At 36.3% G+C, this 21501-nt stretch overlaps 1 protein-coding gene across 4 annotated transcripts in view; it reads left to right on the top strand.

Moving 5' to 3' along the window:
• The window catches only part of VIRMA (vir like m6A methyltransferase associated), a 46984-nt gene that overhangs the window by 5149 nt on the left and 20334 nt on the right, over positions 1–21501 (top strand). For 2 of the 4 annotated variants that reach the window (XM_036436521.2, XM_036436519.2), the window contains exons 2-10: positions 1234–1349; positions 3146–3232; positions 5347–5395; positions 6885–7053; positions 9266–9388; positions 10515–10775; positions 12694–13834; positions 16884–17375; positions 18345–18499. In XM_036436521.2, the coding sequence (XP_036292414.1) occupies positions 1234–1349; positions 3146–3232; positions 5347–5395; positions 6885–7053; positions 9266–9388; positions 10515–10775; positions 12694–13834; positions 16884–17375; positions 18345–18499 (2593 nt within the window). The remainder of the gene's footprint in view (positions 1–1233; positions 1350–3145; positions 3233–5346; positions 5396–6884; positions 7054–9265; positions 9389–10514; positions 10776–12693; positions 13835–16883; positions 17376–18344; positions 18500–21501) is intronic. The other 2 variants (XM_036436520.2, XM_036436522.2) reach the window with 2 other exon arrangements.

Below are 21501 nucleotides of genomic sequence, written 5' to 3'. Positions count from 1 at the left end.
ATAGTTTTATGGTTGGGGGTCATCACAACATGAGGAGCTGTATTAAAGGGTCGCGGCATTAGGAAGGCTGAGAACCACTGGTAGATTCTCTTGCTTTGATCACTAGGTAATGATGACTGACTGAACTCCTAAGAAAAGTTGATGTAAAATAGTCCAAAAACAATGTGAAACTTTCTTTTTAAATTATTGATCACAAGAGCTTCATTTGTTTGATCTTAAATCAGTTGATAGAAAGAAATAAGTATATACTGAATTTGTGCTATCCATTTCTCTTATTATGATAAACTTAGTTTGCGTATTTTTTTCTTTTTTAAATTTCAGAGAGGGTTCGCTTCAACTATGCTGTGCCTTAATATTAGTTAGTGTGTTAAGTTTAAGAGATTAAGCTAATTTAAATACAGATCCACAATCCCTTATCTATAATTCAAAAATTCAAAAATGCTAGAAAAATCTGCCCTGAATTCATTTGGGCATGCAGTCTGATCTGAACTGACATGATGCTAGTTTGAAACTTTATTTAGTGTGATTGTTATATATGTAACTGCAGAAATATTAATGTTTTGATGAAAAGGTACTATCCTAGAAGCCACTGTAGGTGTTAAGTAATGAGCAGTATTTGTATCATGTTAGCTTTTTAAAGATCTGAAAAAAGTCAGGATTCTAAAAGATATTTGACTTTAGAGGTTTCCAAAAAGGGATTGTAGATCTGTATTGGCTTAAACAAAGCATCAGGGAGTAAAATACACTGTAGAAAATGTTATTATACAAATAGAAAGATTTAACTAGGTACATTTTATCATCAACTATTTAAAAAGATTATTTACATAGTATAAGTAATATAATAGCAATATTTTATTTTATTTTATTTTTAAAATATATTTTATTGATTTTTGTACAGATAGGAAGGGAGAGAGATAGAGAGTTAGAAACATCAGTGAGAGAGAGTCATCGATCAGCTGCCTCTTGCACACACCCCACTGGGGATATGCCCGCAACCAAGGTACATGTCCTTGACCGGAATCGAACCCGGGGCCCTTCAGTCCCCAAGCTGACGCTCTATCCATTGAGCCAAACCGGTCCCGGCTAATAGCAATATTTTAATGATAAGAAGTTGAAGATTATTTGTGACAATCTGAATAAAACAAATTGAAGATGAATAATTTCTTTTAAAATGAGTAAATTTTGACTTAGTGTTTTACTTACAGTATGTCCTTCCCTGTCTCCTTTTTAAAGCAAAGTTCTCATATAGATGTGGTTCGTTTTCCATGTGTGGTTTATATTAATGAAGTCCGAGTCATACCCCCAGGAGTAAGAGCCCATAGCAACCTGCCTGACAACAGAGCATATGGGTAAGTCAGCTTTCCTTTTATAAATTATTTTTGACTAAAGGCTTTCCTAGTAACATATTCATTTTTTTTGTTTATTGAATTTATTGGGGTGACATTGGTTAAAAAAATTATATAGATTTCAGTAGAAACTTTTTTTCCCCAAGGAAAGAAAATTAACATTTTATTATAAACTCATTTTATTAGGCTGGTATCACCTTAAGTCAGATAAAGACAGCATAAGGAAAGGAAACTATAAGTCCATTTTGCTTATGAACAATATGTAAAAATATGTAAAAATCCTAAACAACACATACAGTTTATATACCTAAATCCGTGTTCAGCAAACTGCAGCTCGCGAACCACATGCAGCTCTTTGGCCCCTTGAGTGTGGCTCTTCCACAAAATACCACGGCCTGGGCGAGTCTATTTTGAAGAAGTGGCGTTAGAAGAAGTTTAAGTTTAAAAAGTTTGGCTCTCAAAAGAAATTTTAATCATTGTACTGTTCATATTTGGCTCTGTTGACTAATGAGTTTGTTGACCACTGACCTAAATCCATCAATATGTTACAAATATTGGATCAAGTAAGGATGATTTAGCTTTAGAAATTCTGTCAATGTAACTCACTGTATTGTCTAAATATTGTAGAACTCTTTCATAATGATGTTGATAAATTTCAGCATTTATTAATAGTTATAAAACTTCTGCATGCTCAGCTCTGCTAGTTGAGTTATATGCTTCCCAAGCTTCAGTTGTGTTTATTCCCAAAGCTCTTTATACCAGTCGTCTTTGCTATTTGAATTCTGTAGTTAAATGTTATATAAACAAAAGCAGTTTAATTGTGAAGAACTGTTGCTCTGAACAACTGACATAAAACAGGAATTTGATCTTTATAATATGAATATTCATCTTTGTTTTTAATGCATGTATTGGAGATCTAAACTAAATTTTGGTTGTGGAAACATGAATATATATAATAAATATAACTAGATTTTTAGCATATAGCATAGGTATTAAGCTTATGTTTCAATACCACATTTTATTATGTGCATGCTGTGATAGTTCATTTTCTATTATGTGGAGTTAAATCAGCTACTTAGTGGTAAGTGTTATGGTACAGATTCAAAGTTAAGGACTCATTTTTTTATAATTGTGATATAAAATCTTCACATATTTTCAGGTCATTAAAAAATAAAGACAAATGCAAAACAAAACAATGTTTAATGTTTAAGCTGAAAAATTATGATTGACTATCTTTTTTCCCATGTTTAAGGAAATAAAAATGAATGTTTTTTATAATTTCTTTCTTCCTACTTTTCCTATAAAGGGAGATATTTGTAGAAGGGAAAGGAGTAATGATAATGTATCCTACAGTCTACTCTAATTGTATTGCTTTTGGTTAAGAACTGTCTGTTACCTATTGCTGCATAACAAATTAAATGAGTTTAGCAGCCTAAAACAGTAAAAGTTATTATCTAACTATTTCTGAGGTTCAGGAATCGGGGAGTAGCATAATTGGCTCAAGTTTCCTTTTGAGGTTATGGTTAAGATTTGGGCCTGGCTGCAGAGTCCAGAGTTGACTAGGGCTGGAGAATTCGTTTTGAACTGTCCTGCTGGTGGGAGATTTCAGTTCCTTGCCAGGAGATCCAATCTTGGGTGCTCATGTCAAACATGGAGTCCTCAAGAGTTATTTAAATCTTAGGAATATTATATCTTAATTCTAGAATTGATCTTAAATTTGCACTTATTATTTTTTGTTGTTGTTATAATTTGAACTGTTTATTGCAAAAGCTGACATTTCAATTTTGTTTTATTCACAGGGAGACATCTCCGCACACATTTCAGTTAGACTTATTCTTTAACAATGTAAGCAAACCAAGTGCCCCTGTTTTCGATAGATTGGGAAGGTATGTACCTACTGGGTAATTTCACCAGAAACTCATAAATTAGTAAGCAAGCCACTTCATTTATTATTATCATTATTTTTAATTTTTTAAATTAAATTATTATCTTTGTACATATACTATTGCCCCCCCTCCCATATATGCCCTCCCAAGCCACTTCATTTTTTAGATAGACAAAGGATATATTTGGTGGTAGACCCCAGAACCCAGGATTTAATTTTATCAGTTGGCAATATGAAAAACGGGACATGCTCCTAAGAAGATGTTGAGCTTATTTACAAAGTAAAATTTTAACTGTGTGAAACATTAGCCATTTTTTGTTTGCTTTTTATGGGTATATTCATTTCTTACACATACCATGATTTTATAATTTGGAAGAGATTTCCTTTTGATTCATATTAAACTATGTAAGTACATTGAGAGCTAATATTTTGTCTTTTTTTTTTATATAACACTATCACATAATTTAAAATTCCAATGAGAATTTTGTTAATAGGTAATTCCTTTTTGGATTATTTAATGCATGTAGGTATTATTAAAACTAGTTGCTTTGATATCTGCAAAATAATTGGCCATTAAATGGGTTTACTTAGAATTCATTTATGAAATAAAAAACTGTAAAAGGCAGGAAAAAAAAGAAACATTTCTATATTTATCAGGAATTAACAGTTTTTTGTTTTTTTTAAAAATATATTTTATTGATTTTTCACAGAGAGGAAGAGAGAGGGATAGAGAATTAGAAACATCAATGAGAGAGAATCATCGATCAGCTGCATCCTGCACACCCCCTACTGGGGATGTGCCCGCAACCAAGGTACATGCCCTTGACGGGAATCGAACCTGGGACCTTTCAGTCCGCAGGCCAACGCTCTATCCACTGAGCCAAACCGGTCCCGGCAACAGTTTTCTTTATATGTAGTCGTTCATTGATTATTATTAAGTTATATTGATAATTTAACCTTTTAAATGATGGGGAGCTAGATAATCTGAAGCAGCTAATTTTGAATTTTGTAGAATGTTTTTCTAATGTCAGTATCTATTTGATAAAAATAGGTGCCTTCTATTTTTATTTATTTTAAAAAATATTTTATTGATTTGTTTATAGAGAGGAAGGAATAGAGAGTTAGAAACATCGATAGGAGAGAAACATCTATCAATTGCCTCCTGCACACCCCCTACTGGGGATGTGTCTGCAATCAAGGTACATGCCCTTGACCGTAATCGAACCTGGGACCATTCAGTCTGCAGCCTGATGCTCTATCCACTGAGCCAAACCGGTTTTGGCTTATTTTTATTTTTTCAATTGATTTTAGAGAAGAAGGGTAAAGGAGAGCTAGAAACATCAATGATGAGATATATCATTGATTGGCTGTCTACTGCACGTTCCCCACTGGGGACTGAGCTGGCAACCTAGACATGTGCCCTGACTGGGAATCAACTGTTGACCTCCTGGTTCATAAGTTGATGTGGAGTCTAGTTGCCCGTGTCTGCATCCCAGCTCCACCTGTTCCCAGCTGGCTAATGTGGACAAGTAAAAACTTTTAAAAAATATATATATTTTATTGATTTTTTACAGTGAGGAAGGGAGAGAGATAGAGAGTTAGAAACATTGATGAGAGAGAAACATCAATCAGCTGCCTTCTGCACACCTCCTACTGGGGATGTGCCCGCAACCAAGGTACATGCCCTTGACCGGAATCGAACCTGGGACCCTTCAGTCCTCAGGCCAATGCTCTATCCACTGAGCCAAACCGGTCAGGGAAAAATAGGTGACTTAAAATTTTGGTCCCAGTAGACTAAATTTTTTTAAGACTCTAATGCTATGGTTCTTTACTCTGGCTGTACATTAGAATTGCTTGGGGGATTTTTCAAAAATACTGATACCTACACTCACCCCAAATCAATTATATTAGAATCTCTAGAGGGTTCGTTTTATACTTAAAAACAAAACAAAATACAAAACACTTTGGGGGAGGTAAATAAAACCCAAACTTTGTAGTTTATTAAAATGAAAATTTAGCATGGTTTTATTAAAATATATGAAACTAGGAAGACTTCTTCATGAACTGTAATGTTCAGTATTTGAGCCTATGTATTTATTCCTACTCTTTTGGCAGCCTGGAATATGATGAGAATACGTCCATCATCTTTAGACCCAACTCAAAGGTAATAGTGGAAATCATTTTTCAATTTGTTACTGTTTGTTTTCACCTCTATTCAGAGTTTTTGGTCCAAGTAAACTAGTGATGCAGATTGTCAGCTTATTTGTGGAATATCATCATTACTTCTTTGATTCCTCTTGAACCCAGAAACTACTTTAAAATGGAGCAAAGACATTGTAATGTCATTCTCAACCTATAAAGCTCTTTTTCTCCTGATTTTATATTTGAGTCAGGAAGAGGTCAGCGTCTGTGCTTTCCCTTCTTATATTTAGGTGGGCAAATTCCGAAGATGATAAGTAGGTCACCTTATTTGCAGAATAAAAGTATTAAACACTATTGTGCTTTAGTTAAGGTTTCCTAAAAAATACATATTTCATATTTCTTCCTTTCATATAAAAAATATGTCTTTTTTTCTTGATAAACCAAATGCTGTTCTAGAAGCATCTAGATTTGAATCATGGAAGATCTTAAATGCAAAAATAATTGTGATCTAGTTTGAAATTACTCAGCACACTTTGTTTTTGGTGAAGTATGGTGTTTAATCCTCTGTGCCCTGTTTAGGAAAATTTCCTTCCTTATTTCTTTATCTTCTAGTTGGATTTCTGTTTAGAGTCTGTCAAACCCTGGGCATAGTTTTTAAGCCTTTTTTCTTATCCCCAATTTCCCTTTACTGGAGTTTGCTAGAGTTAGCCAGGAGAATAGTAATTTGTTCCTTATTGTACCTCTAGAAGGGGTCATATTACCACTTATAACTTCATTTTTACCTAACATGGAAGAGTGTAAAGGGAACTCAGAAGTCCGGGGCTAATCCAGGTTTTTCTACTAACACTCTGATTTTCTTATCTGTTGATAATATTTGTTCTGACTACCTCTCATAGTTACTGTGAATATAGAGGAATTAATGTAGATAAGTTCTGGGAAAAATTGTTATTTTTATTTTATAAGAGTATTGGAGATTAATGTCATTGATAAAGTCTTTGATCATTTTAGGAAAAAGTTTTGCAAAAACAGTTTGTTTAATGCTTTTTAAGTACAACATGGGTACATAAAATATTATCTGCATGTTTTAAGTTGGGCATGTAAAAAGAATGCTGTACAATTTTATGGACTTTATAAATGTTGAGGCTGAGCACAATTTATACTTTTGTGCACTTCCATTACCCCTGTAACTATTGGGTTTAATTAATTAATTGGCAGTAACTCCCACTTAATTTCATTCTCATTTCTGATCCCTTAGTTAGGAATCTGTTCTGCTTTTTGAACAGGATTCACATATGGTGTGGGACTGGTGATGTTCTTGAGACAAGCTTAGAGATGGTAACTCTAGAGGGCCATATAAAAGCTGTGCCTCTGGGTGAATTTTCACCAATATTGACTTTTGCATTTCCAGCATACTTTTAGGACTTTAGTTGAACCGCAAAGTAATTTGATATTAATTTACTTGTAACATATTAAAACATTAATTTAAAAAATATTTTCCCCTGACAAATCAGGTGAATACTGATGGTTTGGTGCTAAGAGGCTGGTATAATTGTCTGACACTGGCAATCTACGGATCAGTGGATAGAGTGATCAGTCATGACAGAGACTCTCCGCCACCACCACCTCCACCTCCACCACCTCCTCAACCACAACCCAATTTGAAAAAGAACCCAAAACATGGTGAGAATTTTAAACTTGCTTTTGTCCGTGACATCATTTATGTTCATTATAGCAGGAAAAGGTAATTCAGAGAGCTCTTCTATCTTTTGAACCTTGCTTAAGACTTGACAAGGTATTTATCAGTCTCCCATTTTTTCCTATAAGAGTTTCTTTTATATTGAAGTGGTTACATGTTATTTTCTTCCTCTACTTTCCTACAATGCTTTTAAAAAATTTAAATATGTACATGATAATGTAATCAAGTGGTTATTCATAGTTTACTATAAAAATTATCTCTACAAGAATTGAAAAAGCCCAGCCAGTGATCCTCAGTGCCAGGAGGTCATGGTTCGATTCCTGGTCAGGGATTCCAGGCTTGATCCCCAGTAGGGGGTGTGCAGGAGGCAACTGATCAATGATGTTTCTCTCTCATTGGTGTTTCTTTCTATCCCTTTCCCTTCCTCTCTTTAAAATAAATAAAAACATTTTGTGGCCGAAACCGGTTTGGCTCAGTGTATAGAGCATTGGCCTGCGGACTGAAGGGTCCCGGGTTCGATTCCGGTCAAGGGCATGCATTGGTTGCTGGCACATCACCGGTGGGGGGTGTGCAGGAGCAGCTGGTCGATGTTTCTTTCTCATCGATGTTTCTAACTCTGTCCTTCTCCCTTCCTCTCTGTAAAAAATCAAGAAAATATATTAAAAAAAACCCACACAAAACATTTTGTGTACAAGCCAGTGATTTATTTATATAACCCACAAAGTAATCACCCTAATAAATCGTGTACCTTAATTCAATACTATTGACTATATTCTCTATGTTGTACTTTATATCCCCATGGTGATTCTGCAGCCGCCAGTTTGTACCTCTTTTTTTTTAGGCGGTTTATTTTTCCAGAACCAGAATCCAATCAAGCATTTGGTTGTCTTTTAAGTTTTTGGAAACTTAGAACAATCACCCCTGAGGCCCCCTTCCCTTTTTTTTTAAAATTGATTTTAGAGAGGAAGGAGTAGGGAGGGAAAGGGAGAGGGAGAGGAGGAGGGGGAGTGGGAGGGGGAGAGAGGGAGAGAGGGAGAGAGGGAGAGAGGGAGAGAAGAGAGAAGAGAGATCAGTGATGAGAGAGAATCATTAATTGTCTACCTCCTGCATGCCCCCTACTGTGGGGGGTCAAGCCTGCAACCTGGGCATGTGCCCTTGGCCGAATTGAACCTGGGATCCTTTAGTCCACAGGTGGACACACTATCCACTGAGCCAAACTGGCTGGGACCAGTTTGTTCTTCTTAATCCCTTCACCTTTTTCACCCATCTCTGCAATTCTCCCATTTGGCAAAACTAAAAATGTTCTCTGTATTTGAGTCTACTTTATTTTATTTTTTAGATTCCGGATATAACTGAAGCCAAATGGCATTTGTCTTTCTCTTTCAGACTTATTTCACTCAGCATAGTACTCAGGTGCATCTGGTTTGTTGCAGATAGCAAGATTTTATTGTTTCTTGTGGCTGAATCATATTCCATTATATGTAACCTTCATCCTCTTTGTTGAAAATATTAATAGATCTAAAAAAATATATTTTATTGAATTTTTACAGTGAGGAAGGGAGAGGGATAGAGAGTTAAAAACATCGGTGAGAGAGAAACATCAATCAGCTGCCTCCTGCACACCTCCTACTGTGGATGTGGGGTAATCAAGGTACATGCCCTGGATCAGAATTGAACCTGGGACCTTTCAGTCCGCAGGCCAACGCTCTATGTTAAAAGAACCTGGGATCCTTTAGTCCACAGGTTCTAACCGGTTAGGACCATTCTCCCCCCCCCCCCCCAGAGTTGTATTATGTTGTATTATAATCTAGTTAATGTATTATAATTAATGTATTATAATCTAGTTAACCAGTCAGTCCTTGAAGAATATTTATGTACCGTAGTTTCCAGTAGTTGATTGTTGCACATAAAGCTGGTGTGAACATTCATGTATACCTTCCTGCAGGAAAATAAGTTAATTTCTTTGGGATAATGGCCAAGAGTATACACATTATATTTTGGTATGTGGAAAGTCAGAAATTCTGACTTTCATTAATATAAATTAGCAAAATTTCTATTAGACATCAGGACAGAAAAGTTGATCAATTAATCCTGAAGATGAAAATCTCAAATCATGAGTAGTATTTTTGTCATGCATTCGTTTCTCTATACTTTAATAACTTGAAAGTTCCTTTTCTGACTCTAATAAAACTCTAGCTGATGGGGAGAAGGAAGATCAGTTTAATGGAAGCCCTCCAAGGCCACAGCCACGGGGACCAAGAACTCCGCCAGGACCCCCTCCACCCGATGATGATGAAGACGATCCTATGCCTTTGCCAGGTACAAATAAAATCAGTGCTGGTTTTTTAACCCTCTTGATTAATGTTAATAGTGCTTTTTGATTAAAGAAATTAGATGTAGGGGTGGGGTAGGGAATCAGGTGGAGGGGAGTTATGGGTGGGGGAAAGAGGAACACCTGTAATAATCTAAACAATAAAGATTTATTATTATTAAAAAAAAAAGAAAGAAATTAGATGCTAGTAATAAAATCTTGGTGAATGGTCCTCTCCCTTTCATATTGTGTGTTAATACTTTATATTTTTTTTGTTGGCATATGAACATTGCTTTGAAAATAAAGTATTAATGTGTTATAGTGTTATGCACAGAAGAGTATCAGTAAAAATAAGCACTATGTAGTGGAAGAGATAAATTTCTGCATATTTAATAGATAAAAAGAACACTAGTTTATGGTGTTAGAACATAAAATATTATACTTGACTAACTTTGACTATATAAAGTTGTACAGTGTATATTCTTAGCATTTTTTAAAAACAAGCTTTTTATAAAAAAATATAAGCTAAATCATTCAAAATGTCACTAATTGCAGTTTCCAATTCTGCTGCCTCATGTTATTTAAACTATTAAAATAATCTGTGCCTTGAGAACCTGAACAGATATTTTTGTAAAAAGGACATACGGATGTCCAATAGACATATGAAAAGATGCTCAACATTAATCACTAGGGAAATGCAAATTAAAACCACATTGAACTATCACCTCCCACCTGCCAGAGTAGCTGTCATCAGTAAATCAACAAACAACAAGTGTTGGTGAGGATGTGGAGAAAAGAGAACTCTCATGCGTAATTTATGGGAATGTAAATTAGTGCAGCCACTATGCAAAAACAGTATGGAGGTTCCTCAGAAATTAAAAATAGAACTATCCAAGTCAACAATTCCACTTCTGGGTATTTATCCTAAAAAATCCAAAACACTAATTTGAAAAGAAATATTCTTCCACATGTTCATTGCAGCATTATTACAGTAGCCAAGATGTGGAAGCAATCTAGGTGACCATTGTTAGACAAATGGATAAAGAAGAGATGATAAATATATAATATTGAATGTCAACTGTAAATGAAAAGTAAATTTTAAAAAATAATCTGTGCCTTAAATCAAATTTCCAGTGTCTGGTGACAAGGAAGAGGATACTCCACATAGAGAAGATTACTTTGAGCCCATTTCTCCTGATCGGAATTCTGTTCCCCAAGAAGGTCAATATTCTGATGAAGGAGAAGTAGAAGAGGAACAGCAAGAAGGAGATGATGATGATGATGTGGATGTAGAGGAAGAAGAGGATGAGGATGAGGATGATCGCCAAACAGTAGACAGTATTGCTGAAGAGGAAGATGAAGATGAAGAGGAAGACGGTGAAGATGACGAAGAAGGTGAGTTATATTAGCTAGGACTTTTTGGTTTTAAGTGCTAGAAGCTAATTTGATGTATGTTTGAGCTATGCAAAAGAATTTTTAATAAACACTAGAGGCTCAATGCACAAAATTTGTGCAGGGGTATGCCTTTGCAGCCCTGGCTGCCTCCAAACCCCAGTTGCCAGGGGACTCGCATCCCTGTTTGCCTCGCAGCCCCGCCCCCTGCCCGTACTACCTTGGCCTGGCGCTGCCCGAGTCTGCCACCACACACCCCTGGTTCCCTGGTTCCGCGGAGTCCCCGAATCGATCGCAGAGGCTTCTCTCTTTGGGGCGATCTTGGAGCCCCGGATTGATCACCCTGCTAGCCGGTGGCCTGGGCCTCCCTCTGCAGGGCAATTGTGGGGCGATGGTAGGCTCCCCAAGCAATCGTATCGCACCCGCCTTGGCTGGCCTGGCTCCAGAACGTGTCATAGCGTGGTCATCGGGATGGTCGTTCTGCTGTTTGACTCTTTGGTCCATTTGCATATTACAATTTTATTATTATAGATAGGCTTTTAAGAAACTCAAGGGTTGGAATATAACTGGGCTTCAAGTCTTGACTAGAGGTTGGATTTCCGTCTTTGCTATTTTATATTCTGTCAACTAACTTGTTTTTCTATTCACCCCACAGTTTTAATCCCTCTTTTTAGTCAACCAGTTTACCTGGCTGTATCTCGGTTCCATTTCCAATTTCCTGGGAGAGAGATTTTGTTTGGCTTCTATAAGTTGCCCTTTGATACCATCAGCTTTGATTAGGGAAGCAGGGTCATGCAGCAAATACATAGTGATTGGGAACTTGGGAGGCTGTTTTCAGAATAAGGAATGCTGTTGTAAGATGGGTGGAATTCCTAAAGATGTCTGCCACCTAGATATTTCAGCAAAAAGTTACATTAGTTTTAGAAGTTCAGGAAGAAAAGAATCTCAGTAGAGAAATATGTGTTGGCATGATGCTAAAGACTACTTTAATTAGGCTTTGCTATTTTTAGAAGCAAAAAAAGAGAGATACTCAAGCTGTTGGACTCTTCATTTGTCCAAGAAATGGCAAATAATGTTAAAGCATTTATGCCAATGACATAATCTGCCTTGTTTTTTTCTAAAATAGTGAAGATTAGTTATTCTGCATGAGAGTGAGGCTCATTTCAGCATCACAGAGGTATAAATAATTAGGTTGAGTGATACTTTTTTTTTGAAAGAAGAGCCGAAACATCAATGTGAGAGTGCAACATCGATTGGCTCCTCCTGAACAATCCCTACCAGGATTTGTGTCTGCTCCTGGGCATGTGCCCTGACCAGGAAGCAAACCGACAGCTTCTTGGTGCATGAGCTAGTACCCAGCCACTGAGCCATACCTGCCAGGGCGAGTGATACTTTTTAGCTTCCCCCATTCCCAGAACATCAAGAAATCCTTTTTAGATGTATTGTATTTGACTGGCAAATAGTAGTTAGATTTCGGGCAGGCTGTTTTTTGTTTTTTTTTATTGGAGGACACTTTAGTAGAGAAGGTGAGAGAATGGGGATAGTTAATTTCTAATTTTATTTTTGTGAGGAAAAGATACTTGTAGCATATTTAGTTGTAAAGCTGAGCAGAGGTAATAGAGGACTTTGCTTATGAAGTTTCTTCATAATTATTATAAATATTGGTAATTAAAAAAAAATCTTTATTGTTCAGATTATTACAATTATTTCTCTTTTCTCCGCCATAGCTCCCCTCCACCCAGTTTCCATCCCGCTCTCAAATGTTGGTAATTGTTAAGATGATGGGGCAGAAGTTAATTTTGTTGAGAAAACCATTCTTATTTTTGCCATGGTATTAAATAAATTGTTTTTGATTAATTAGATTTTTTTTCATTAAACAACAATGATACAACACTTAAATATTATTTAAACTAATTTTCAGGGGATGATGGTTATGAACAAATTTCCAGTGATGAAGATGGAATTGCTGACTTGGAACGGGAAACATTTAAGTATCCAAACTTTGATGTGGAATACACAGCTGAAGACTTGGCTTCGGTTCCTCCTATGACATACGATCCATATGATAGGGAACTTGTGCCACTTTTGTACTTCAGCTGTCCCTACAAGACGACTTTCGAAATCGAAATCAGTAGAATGAAGGATCAAGGTCCAGAAAAAGAAAATTCAGGGGCCATAGAAGCCTCAGTGAAGTTAACTGAACTGTTAGATTTGTATCGGGAAGACAGAGGTGCAAAATGGGTAACGGCTTTAGAAGAAATTCCAAGTTTAATAATCAAAGGATTAAGTTATTTGCTGTTGAAAAACACGAAACAAGACGCCTTTGGCCAGTTGGTAGACTGGACCATGCAAGCTTTAAATTTACAAGTAGCCCTTCGCCAACCCATTGCCTTAAATGTCCGGCAGCTCAAAGCTGGGACCAAATTAGTGTCCTCCCTAGCCGAATGTGGAGCTCAAGGAGTCACGGGACTGCTCCAAGCAGGAGTGATCAATGGATTATTTGAGCTCCTGTTTGCTGATCATGTCTCATCTTCCCTTAAGTTAAATGCTTTTAAAGCTTTGGACAGCGTCATTAGTATGACGGAAGGAATGGAAGCCTTTTTAAGAGGTAGACAGAGTGAAAAAAGTGGCTATCAGAAACTTCTCGAGCTCATACTTTTGGATCAGACTGTGAGGGTTGTCACTGCTGGTTCAGCTATCCTTCAGAAGTGCCATTTCTATGAAATCCTGTCAGAGATAAAAAGACTTGGAGACCATTTGGCAGAGAAGACTTCATCTGTTCCCAACCACAGTGTACCTGATCATGACACAGACACTGGACTTGAAAGAACAAACCCAGAATATGAAAATGAGGTAGAGGCTTCCATGGATATGGATCTTTTGGAATCCTCAAATATAAGTGAAGGGGAAATAGAAAAGCTTATCAATCTTCTGGAAGAAGTTTTCCATTTAATGGAAACTGCACCTCATACAATGGTCCAACCTCCTGTTAAGTCTTTCCCAACGACGGCGCGTATTACTGGACCTCCAGAGAGGGATGATCCATATCCTGTTCTCTTTAGGTAAGGCTTCTCTGGTTTGGGGACATTATTTCACAGATGATTGGAGGCAATTAGATGTGGTTGATTTTTTTCTTTAAATGTCTGTGTAATGCATATCTGTGTAAGAATACTAGATACTTCAAAGTAGCTGTGAGACTGAGAAGTATATTACAGTGGGTGAACTATATTTTGTTAGCATTTAAAGTAGTATTAGCAACTTAAATATAGAACTATCAACAACATTGCTTACATAAGCACATATATGAGCAAGAATAAAGGAGAAAATGCTGAGTTGTTTCTAGAAAGGTGGTATAAGGATGGGTGACATAGGAAGGAGAGCTTTTCTGTATAAACCTTTTACCTTTATTCCTCTAACATATTGTAAGTTAAATTTATATCTTACTAACTTAATTTTAGAGGCCTGGTTAAACATATCTTGAAGGCTTAATTAGCATTTGTTTCTGCCTTCTACCTTTCTTGTTATCTGTTGATAGAGTTTTGCCCACAGTAGATTTTTAAAATTTTCTTTTAATTTTTGAGACTTTTTAAGGGGCATTTTGTCTGTAAATAATTTTATAACTAATGGAAAAATGGTATTTATATTATTTTATTTCCTATATCTATGATTTATCTGTGATTGAATTTGCCTTGATTTGGGGCACAGTGTAGTAACACAAAATAGGGTATTTGTTCACTCTTAAAGTCTATGCCTGCCATTCTTGTTTTTAGCTGAAACAGATCTTGCCTTAGTTTGAGTTCTTATAAGGAGGAATGAGAGGTAATATTTGCTGGAACAACTATCTGGTATGAGGTCAAGAGTACAAATGTAGGGGTTTGGCTTAGAAAAAGATATAAAAGAAACCTTATGAATACACAAATATAGATACACTTAAAGTATGGAGACAGTAAAGGAGGCAAGACAATTCTCACTGATCACTTTATTGTAGGTAAAGTGGGAGGTAAGTCATGCACTGAGGATGACTGAGGGAAGTGAATGTAGGAAATTTTCAAATAGTCACTTAGGGGAAACTAGTAATTAATGACCTAGTAAATCTTGTTTTTTCTACCATATCTGAAGGAGGTATATTTGGGTATCAGACTTTAGGAAATAAAGAATCTGAAATTCTACATTAGAGAATTTTGATTTTGGTTTTAGAATGTGGAAAGATCTTGAATATCTGATACGATATGATCACAGTTGTGCTCAAGGATTATTTGTTGCAAGATGTATTGCAGTGGAAAAGAAATTGGAGTTATTGGTTAGATAGGCTGGTCTGAAGATTCTAGGTACTAGGTGTTGGGTTAAGTACTTGGCGTAAATAATGTCATTTACAGGGAATGGAAAGACAAACATGCTACTGTTAAGAGAATCTGTAAAAGAGCAGTTATTGGAACTTGGCAAGTAGGTAAAACACTGAGAAAGAGTTAAATATGATTTTAGCTAGGGTAACTATTGGAACTGTGGTGGTTTTGTTGACAAAAACTGGTAAATCGGAGGGAGAATGAATTTTGAAAGGAGAAATAATTGCATTTTGGAAGTGTTCATTTGAAATGATGGCTGTGCTCTAATGTTCTGTGTTGTGGTCTCCAAAATTTACTAAGACTCACAGGACTCAGTGTTATACTCACACCTATAATTTATTACAGAAAAAGGATACAAAGCACAATCAACAAAGGAAGAAAATACATAGGGAGAAGCCTGGGGAACCAGTTGTAAGCTTCCAGAGTCCTCTCCCAGTGGAATTAAACAGGACCCAATTAATTCCCCAGAAAAAAATTGTAACAACATGTGTGAAATGTTGCCTACTGAGGAATCTCATCAGAATATCATCATCCAAGTTTACTGGGTAATAGCTACCCAGTATGTAGCATGTACCAGAATGTCAGACTCCCAGAAGGAAAGCTTACGTTCCAAGCAGCAGCATCTAAACAACTAGATGGAGTTTTCTCCATTAACTCCATTAATGATGGCTTTTTTTAAAATAATAGAAAATTTAATAAGTAGGAAATTACCCTAAGGCTTCAAATTACATATTGTTTGCACTAACAGTTTAGGCACAGTGAGTATTCTTAACCGCTGGGCAGTGGGAACCCTCCCCAAATTCAAGTCCCAGATGCCAGCCAAAGGCCAATCTTGCAAGCAATAATCCTTTCTAAGAATAGGCAGTCGAAGGCCTGTCATGTTAACTGTTTTTTGAATAAGGTAGTTCATGATGTTCTTAGAGCAGAGTAGTAAGTATTCAGTTTTGTCTTCTTGAGAATTCTGTTTGCCTTTATGTAATGCTACTAAGGATGTTTATTATTCATGAAGTAGAAGCCTAAATTTAAGCAATAATATTATCGAAGAGGCAATTTTATACTGTGTGATTCCAACTATATATGGTATATCCTGGGAGAGGCAAAACTGTAGAGACAGTGATTTCTAAGGGTTGTGGGAGAGGAAGACATGAAGAGAGGGAGTATAAAGTATTTTTAAGACAACGAAAATACTCAGTAGCATTTGGGTCTATTTTGGGGTGCTGAGTAAATTCAGAATTTTTTTACTACAACTATATGCTATGATTCTTGGATTTGATGAGTGCTATGTACAGTGGTAATTTGATACTACAATTGATAATTTGACATTTTTTTCTTTAGAGGTACTAATTACCTACAATAAATCCAAATATACTATATATTTTTTATAGTATATGTTCTATATTTTCTTAGATACACTAATTCAGACGTGCCATGGGTACATTATGACTATGTTGAAAAAGGAGCATTTGATGATAAATAGCCTGGTAAAAGGACTGGAATTTAAAGTCTGGATTGATCCTGAAAAGAGAAAACTTGTCAACATTTATTCAACATCTGTTGAGGCAAGGAAAAAGCCTCACAGAACTTTCACGTTTCTTTGGTCCAGTGGAGGGAAAATTTGCTACTCACCTTATGTTTTTAGTTAAAGCAGTATATTGCTGAGGATAAGGATTATGTTCATTGAAATTTTTACCTCTCCTGTCTACTGACTAGTGAGTAAATGAAGAATGTTTCGCCCTGACTTAATATATATCAATTAATTTTTCTGCAGGTATCTTCACAGTCACCACTTCTTGGAGTTGGTTACCTTGCTTCTGTCAATTCCAGTAACAAGTGCCCATCCCGGTGTGCTGCAAGCCACAAAAGATGTCTTAAAGTTTCTTGCACAGTCACAAAAGGGTCTTCTTTTTTTTATGTCAGAATATGAAGCGACAAATTTGTTGATCCGGTCTTTATGTCACCTTTATGATCAAGATGAAGAGGAAGGTCTCCAGTCTGATAGTGTTATTGATGATGCATTTGCCTTGTGGCTACAGGACTCAACACAAACATTGCAGTGTATCACAGAACTGTTCAACCATTTTCAGCGTTGTACTGCCAATGAAGAAACTGACCATTCCGATCTCTTGGGAACCCTTCACAACCTTTATTTGATTACTTTTAACCCTGTGGGAAGATCAGCTGTTGGCCATGTTTTTAGTCTTGAGAAAAATCTCCAAAGTCTTATCACGTTAATGGAGTACTATTCCAAAGAAGCCTTAGGGTAAATCCCTACTTATTCAATTTTCTCTTATATTGGAAAAATACATCATTAATGGGCTAGTTGTTTAGAAAGTGTTGCTTGGAAAGTGAAAACTAGAATTATTGCGTTGAATAACACATAACTTATTAATTTAAGGGTTAGAATGACAGTAACCTAAAAAATAGAAAAAGTGGCTGCGAAACAATGAAGTGGATCTTTTAGCAGCTTCTTCCTGTCTTCCTGTGGTGCTGACAAAGATTGCAACTGCATACTCCTCTAATTTGTGAGGAGGGGGAATCCCAAGCACAGGAATATGTACCTTGAGAGTGAGGAGGACTATCTTGCTGTCTTCTGTACTGTATTCATGGCGCTGATGCCAGAAGTGCTTTGACTGGATGGGAATTGAAAATGATGATCATTTTCAAGGCCTGTCCAGTTGGGCAGAAGGTTTTAGCGTCTGAGCAGAGAAACATGCTCTTCCTGGCTCGTGTCACACAAAGCAGTGGCATCCAGGTAACTGGCCTCGCAGCTGGGTCTTGCTATGACTTCCTGAGTGAGGTCTTGTAGGGAAAGGCAAGCAACAGAGGTTTCCATGTGGAGCTCTATCTCAATCAGTTCTGTAGAATGATGATGGCAGCAGGTTGATGCAGCATACTTGTTCCTGTTTATCCAGAGTGGACAAACATTTCAAAGTGTTACTTTTTAATCTTCCATTGCTAATGAAGTATGTTTGTTAATATTTCATTATTCTGATCTTATTTCTTAGAATTTCACTTCCATAGTGATAGGCTTTGTTTATATAATTTTAAGTAGTGTTTTTAGGTGAATTGGAGGTGAAATTTAAAATCTGATTTCTTGTCTTCAGGAAATCACTCAGGTTTTATTGTAAAATTCCTTGGTCTCTTTAAAACCAAGTAGAAAAAAATGTTTAAAATTATTCCTGAAAAATTGTTTTTGTACCAAAAAACTTAAAATCTTATTTTGTTTCAGTGATTCCAAGTCTAAGAAGTCGGTAGCTTATAATTATGCATGCATACTTATTTTGGTGGTGATTCAGTCTTCCAGTGATGTCCAAATGTTGGAACATCATGCAGGATCTCTCTTGAAGCTTTGTAAAGCAGATGAAAATAATGCTAAATTGCAAGGTATGGTACTTGAGTTATTTTAAGCATTTATGATATGTGAAGGAAAAAGCCTTTATATATCTCTAATTAATACTTTGTTATATTTTCATAATATACCTAATACTCTGTTTTTAACTCCTTGAAAGTACCTTTTATGAAGGCATTTTATATGGTGTTCTTAAAAAGATTTTTTAAGAAATTGCTAAAAGTATCTTTTTCTGGGAAGTCACGGAAATTGGTGGTTAGTTTAGGTTCCTAATAAAAATGGAAGAAGTATCCGAGACTGGTTTGGCTCAATGGATAGAGCGTCGGCTTGGGGACTGATGGGTCCCGGGTTCGATTCTGGTCAAGGGCATGTACCTTGGTTGTGGGCATATCCCCAGTAGGGGGTGTGCAAGAGGCAGCTGATCGATGACTCTCTCTCATCGATGTTTCTAACTCTCTATCTCTCTCCCTTCCTCTCTGTACAAAATCAATAAAATATATTTAAAAAAAAAAAAAATGGAAGAAGTAGCTGAAATCGGTTTGGCTCAGTGGATAGAGCATCAGCCTGCGGACTGAAGGGTCCCGGGTTCAATTCCGGTCAAGGGCATGTACTTTGGTTGCGGGCACGTCCCCAGTGCGGGGTGTGCAAGAGGCAGCTGATTGATGTTTCTAACTCTCTATCCCTCTCTCTTCCTCTCTGTGAAAAATCAACAAAATATATTTTTTTTAAAAAAATGGAAGAAGTAGTTTAAAAACAAACTCAAAAGTTGAGTTCTGTGTATAGTTTGCATGTGTACGTTTTTTTCTATATATGTATTCCTAAGTACAACGCTGTTCTAAGTACAACTTAACCCCAACTTAACCATTTGTGGTTAATAAACACGTGTAATCCTTTAAAGTGAAGAATAATGAATATGACTAATAGATTCTAAAGTATATAAATGTGTTGAATGAAGTTTTTGGCAAGCCTTATGTGGGCAGTCTTAAAAAGTTTAAGGTATCTAATTACAGGTTTTTATTCTTTTATTTTGGTTCCTGGCTTGCTGACCTTATCAAGGAGAAAATTTGATAACATTGAGTAAATATTGTAAATAGCATGTAGCTTTTTTTTCTTTTCTTAAAATTTCTTACTTATTGGTTTGAGAGAAAGAAAGAAAGAGCGTGTTTCTAGAGAGAAACACGGTTTTTGCATTTTCCCACTTATTTATGCACTTATTGGTTGAGTCCTGATAGGGATCAAACCCGCAACCTTGGTGTATTGTTAGGACACTCTAACCAACTGAGCTACTCAGCTAGAGCTTTTTTCCTTTCTAACTGTAAATTTTATATGTGATGCTACCAGTAAAAGTTAAGTTGTAAACTCAACTTCCAAACTGGAAATAGATTTCCCCCCCTGAAGAATGCCTTTATAAAAGGGTACACAGCATCTTCAGAGGTATTATTAATGCTTTACTAAGTCTGCCAGTGGACACACTTGTATTTGTTTTATTATTATTCCTTACATTTTTTTACTTGAGCAATATAGTTTGTGTATGTGAGTTAATTTTAAAATGCATAGGAAAATACTCATGTACATAGTCGTGATCCTCATGAAGGAGTGTAGAACCAAGGAAGACATGACAATATTTAGTTTCCTTTAGTCATTGCTATAAAGTGCCTGGAACCTGGTATATTACTTTTTATTTTAGAATGCTTAAAAAAAATTTTTATTCTACCTCTCTGTCTCCCTTCCTCTCTGTAAAAAATCAATAATATATATATTTTATTTATTTATTTATTTTATTTTAAATAAATCTTTATTCATATTATTACAAATGTTCCTCTTCCCCCTCCCCCCTCCATTACTCCCCTCCACCAGGTTCCCACCCCATCCTCTGCCCTTTCCCCACTCTCCCCCATTGTCCTCATCCATAGGTGCACAATTTTTGTTCAGGCTCTTCCCACATCCCCCATTCCCCTTTTCCCCGAGAATCATCAGTCCACTCCCCTTTCATATCTCTGGTTCTATTATATTCACCAGTTAATATTGTTCATCAGGTTTTTTTTAATTCCCTTGGCTTTTAGTTTCACTTGTTGATAGTTATGTTTTTGTTGATCATAATTTTTATCTATATCTTCTTCCTCTTCCTAAAGAACCCCTTTCAGCAATTCATATAATTCTGGTTTGGCGGTGATGAACTCCTTTAGTTTTTTTTTATTTGTGAAGCTCTTTATCTGGCCTTCGATTCTGAGTGATAGCTTTGCTGGGTAGAGTATTTTTGGCTGTAGGTTCTTGTTATTCATCATCTTGAATATTTCTTGCCATTCTCATCTGGCCTGCATGGTTTCTGTTGAGAAATCAGCTGACAATCATATGAGTGCTCCTTTATAGGTAACTACCTGCTTTGCTCTTGCTGCTTTTAATATTCTCTCTTTGTCTTTTGCTCTTGGGATTTTAATTATGATTTGTCTTAGTGTGGTCCTCTTTGGATTCCTTCTGTTTGGAGTTCTGTGTGCTTCCTGGACTTGTAAGTGTATTTCTTTCCCCAGGTGGGGGAAGTTTTCTGTCACTATTTTTTCCATTATTTTTTCAGTACCTTGCTCTCTCTCTTCTTCTGGGACCCTCATAATTCTGATGTTGGTTCGTTTGAAATTGTCCCAGAGGTTTCTTACACTATCTTCAACTTTCTGGATTCTCTTGTCTTCTTGCTTCTGTGGAGGAGTGTCCTCTGGCTCTTTGTGTTCCAAGTCTTTGACTTGATTCTTGCGATCTTCCAGTCTGTTTTCAGGACTCTGTATAATATTTTTTTATTTCAGACAATGTATTCTTTATTTCTAGTTGATCCCTTTTCATATCCTCATAGGTCTCATTTATTTTATCGGCCTTTTCTAGGAATTTCTTGAAAAACCTTATAAGTGTGGTTTTGAACTCTATATCCAGTCTCTTCTTTTCTTCCATTTCTTTTGTCTGTGATCTGTTTCCTTGTCTCGGCATTTTCACAGCTTCCCTGAGTTGGTAGGGTGGCTTTGTGTGCTAAGGCGTCCTATATGGTTCAGTG

The sequence above is a fragment of the Pipistrellus kuhlii genome, unplaced genomic scaffold, assembly GCF_014108245.1.
Source record: "Pipistrellus kuhlii isolate mPipKuh1 unplaced genomic scaffold, mPipKuh1.p scaffold_m20_p_14, whole genome shotgun sequence".
Lineage (NCBI taxonomy): Eukaryota > Metazoa > Chordata > Mammalia > Chiroptera > Vespertilionidae > Pipistrellus > Pipistrellus kuhlii.
The sequence above is the reverse complement of the archived record's forward strand: the minus strand, read 5'-3'. Positions and strand labels throughout refer to the sequence as shown.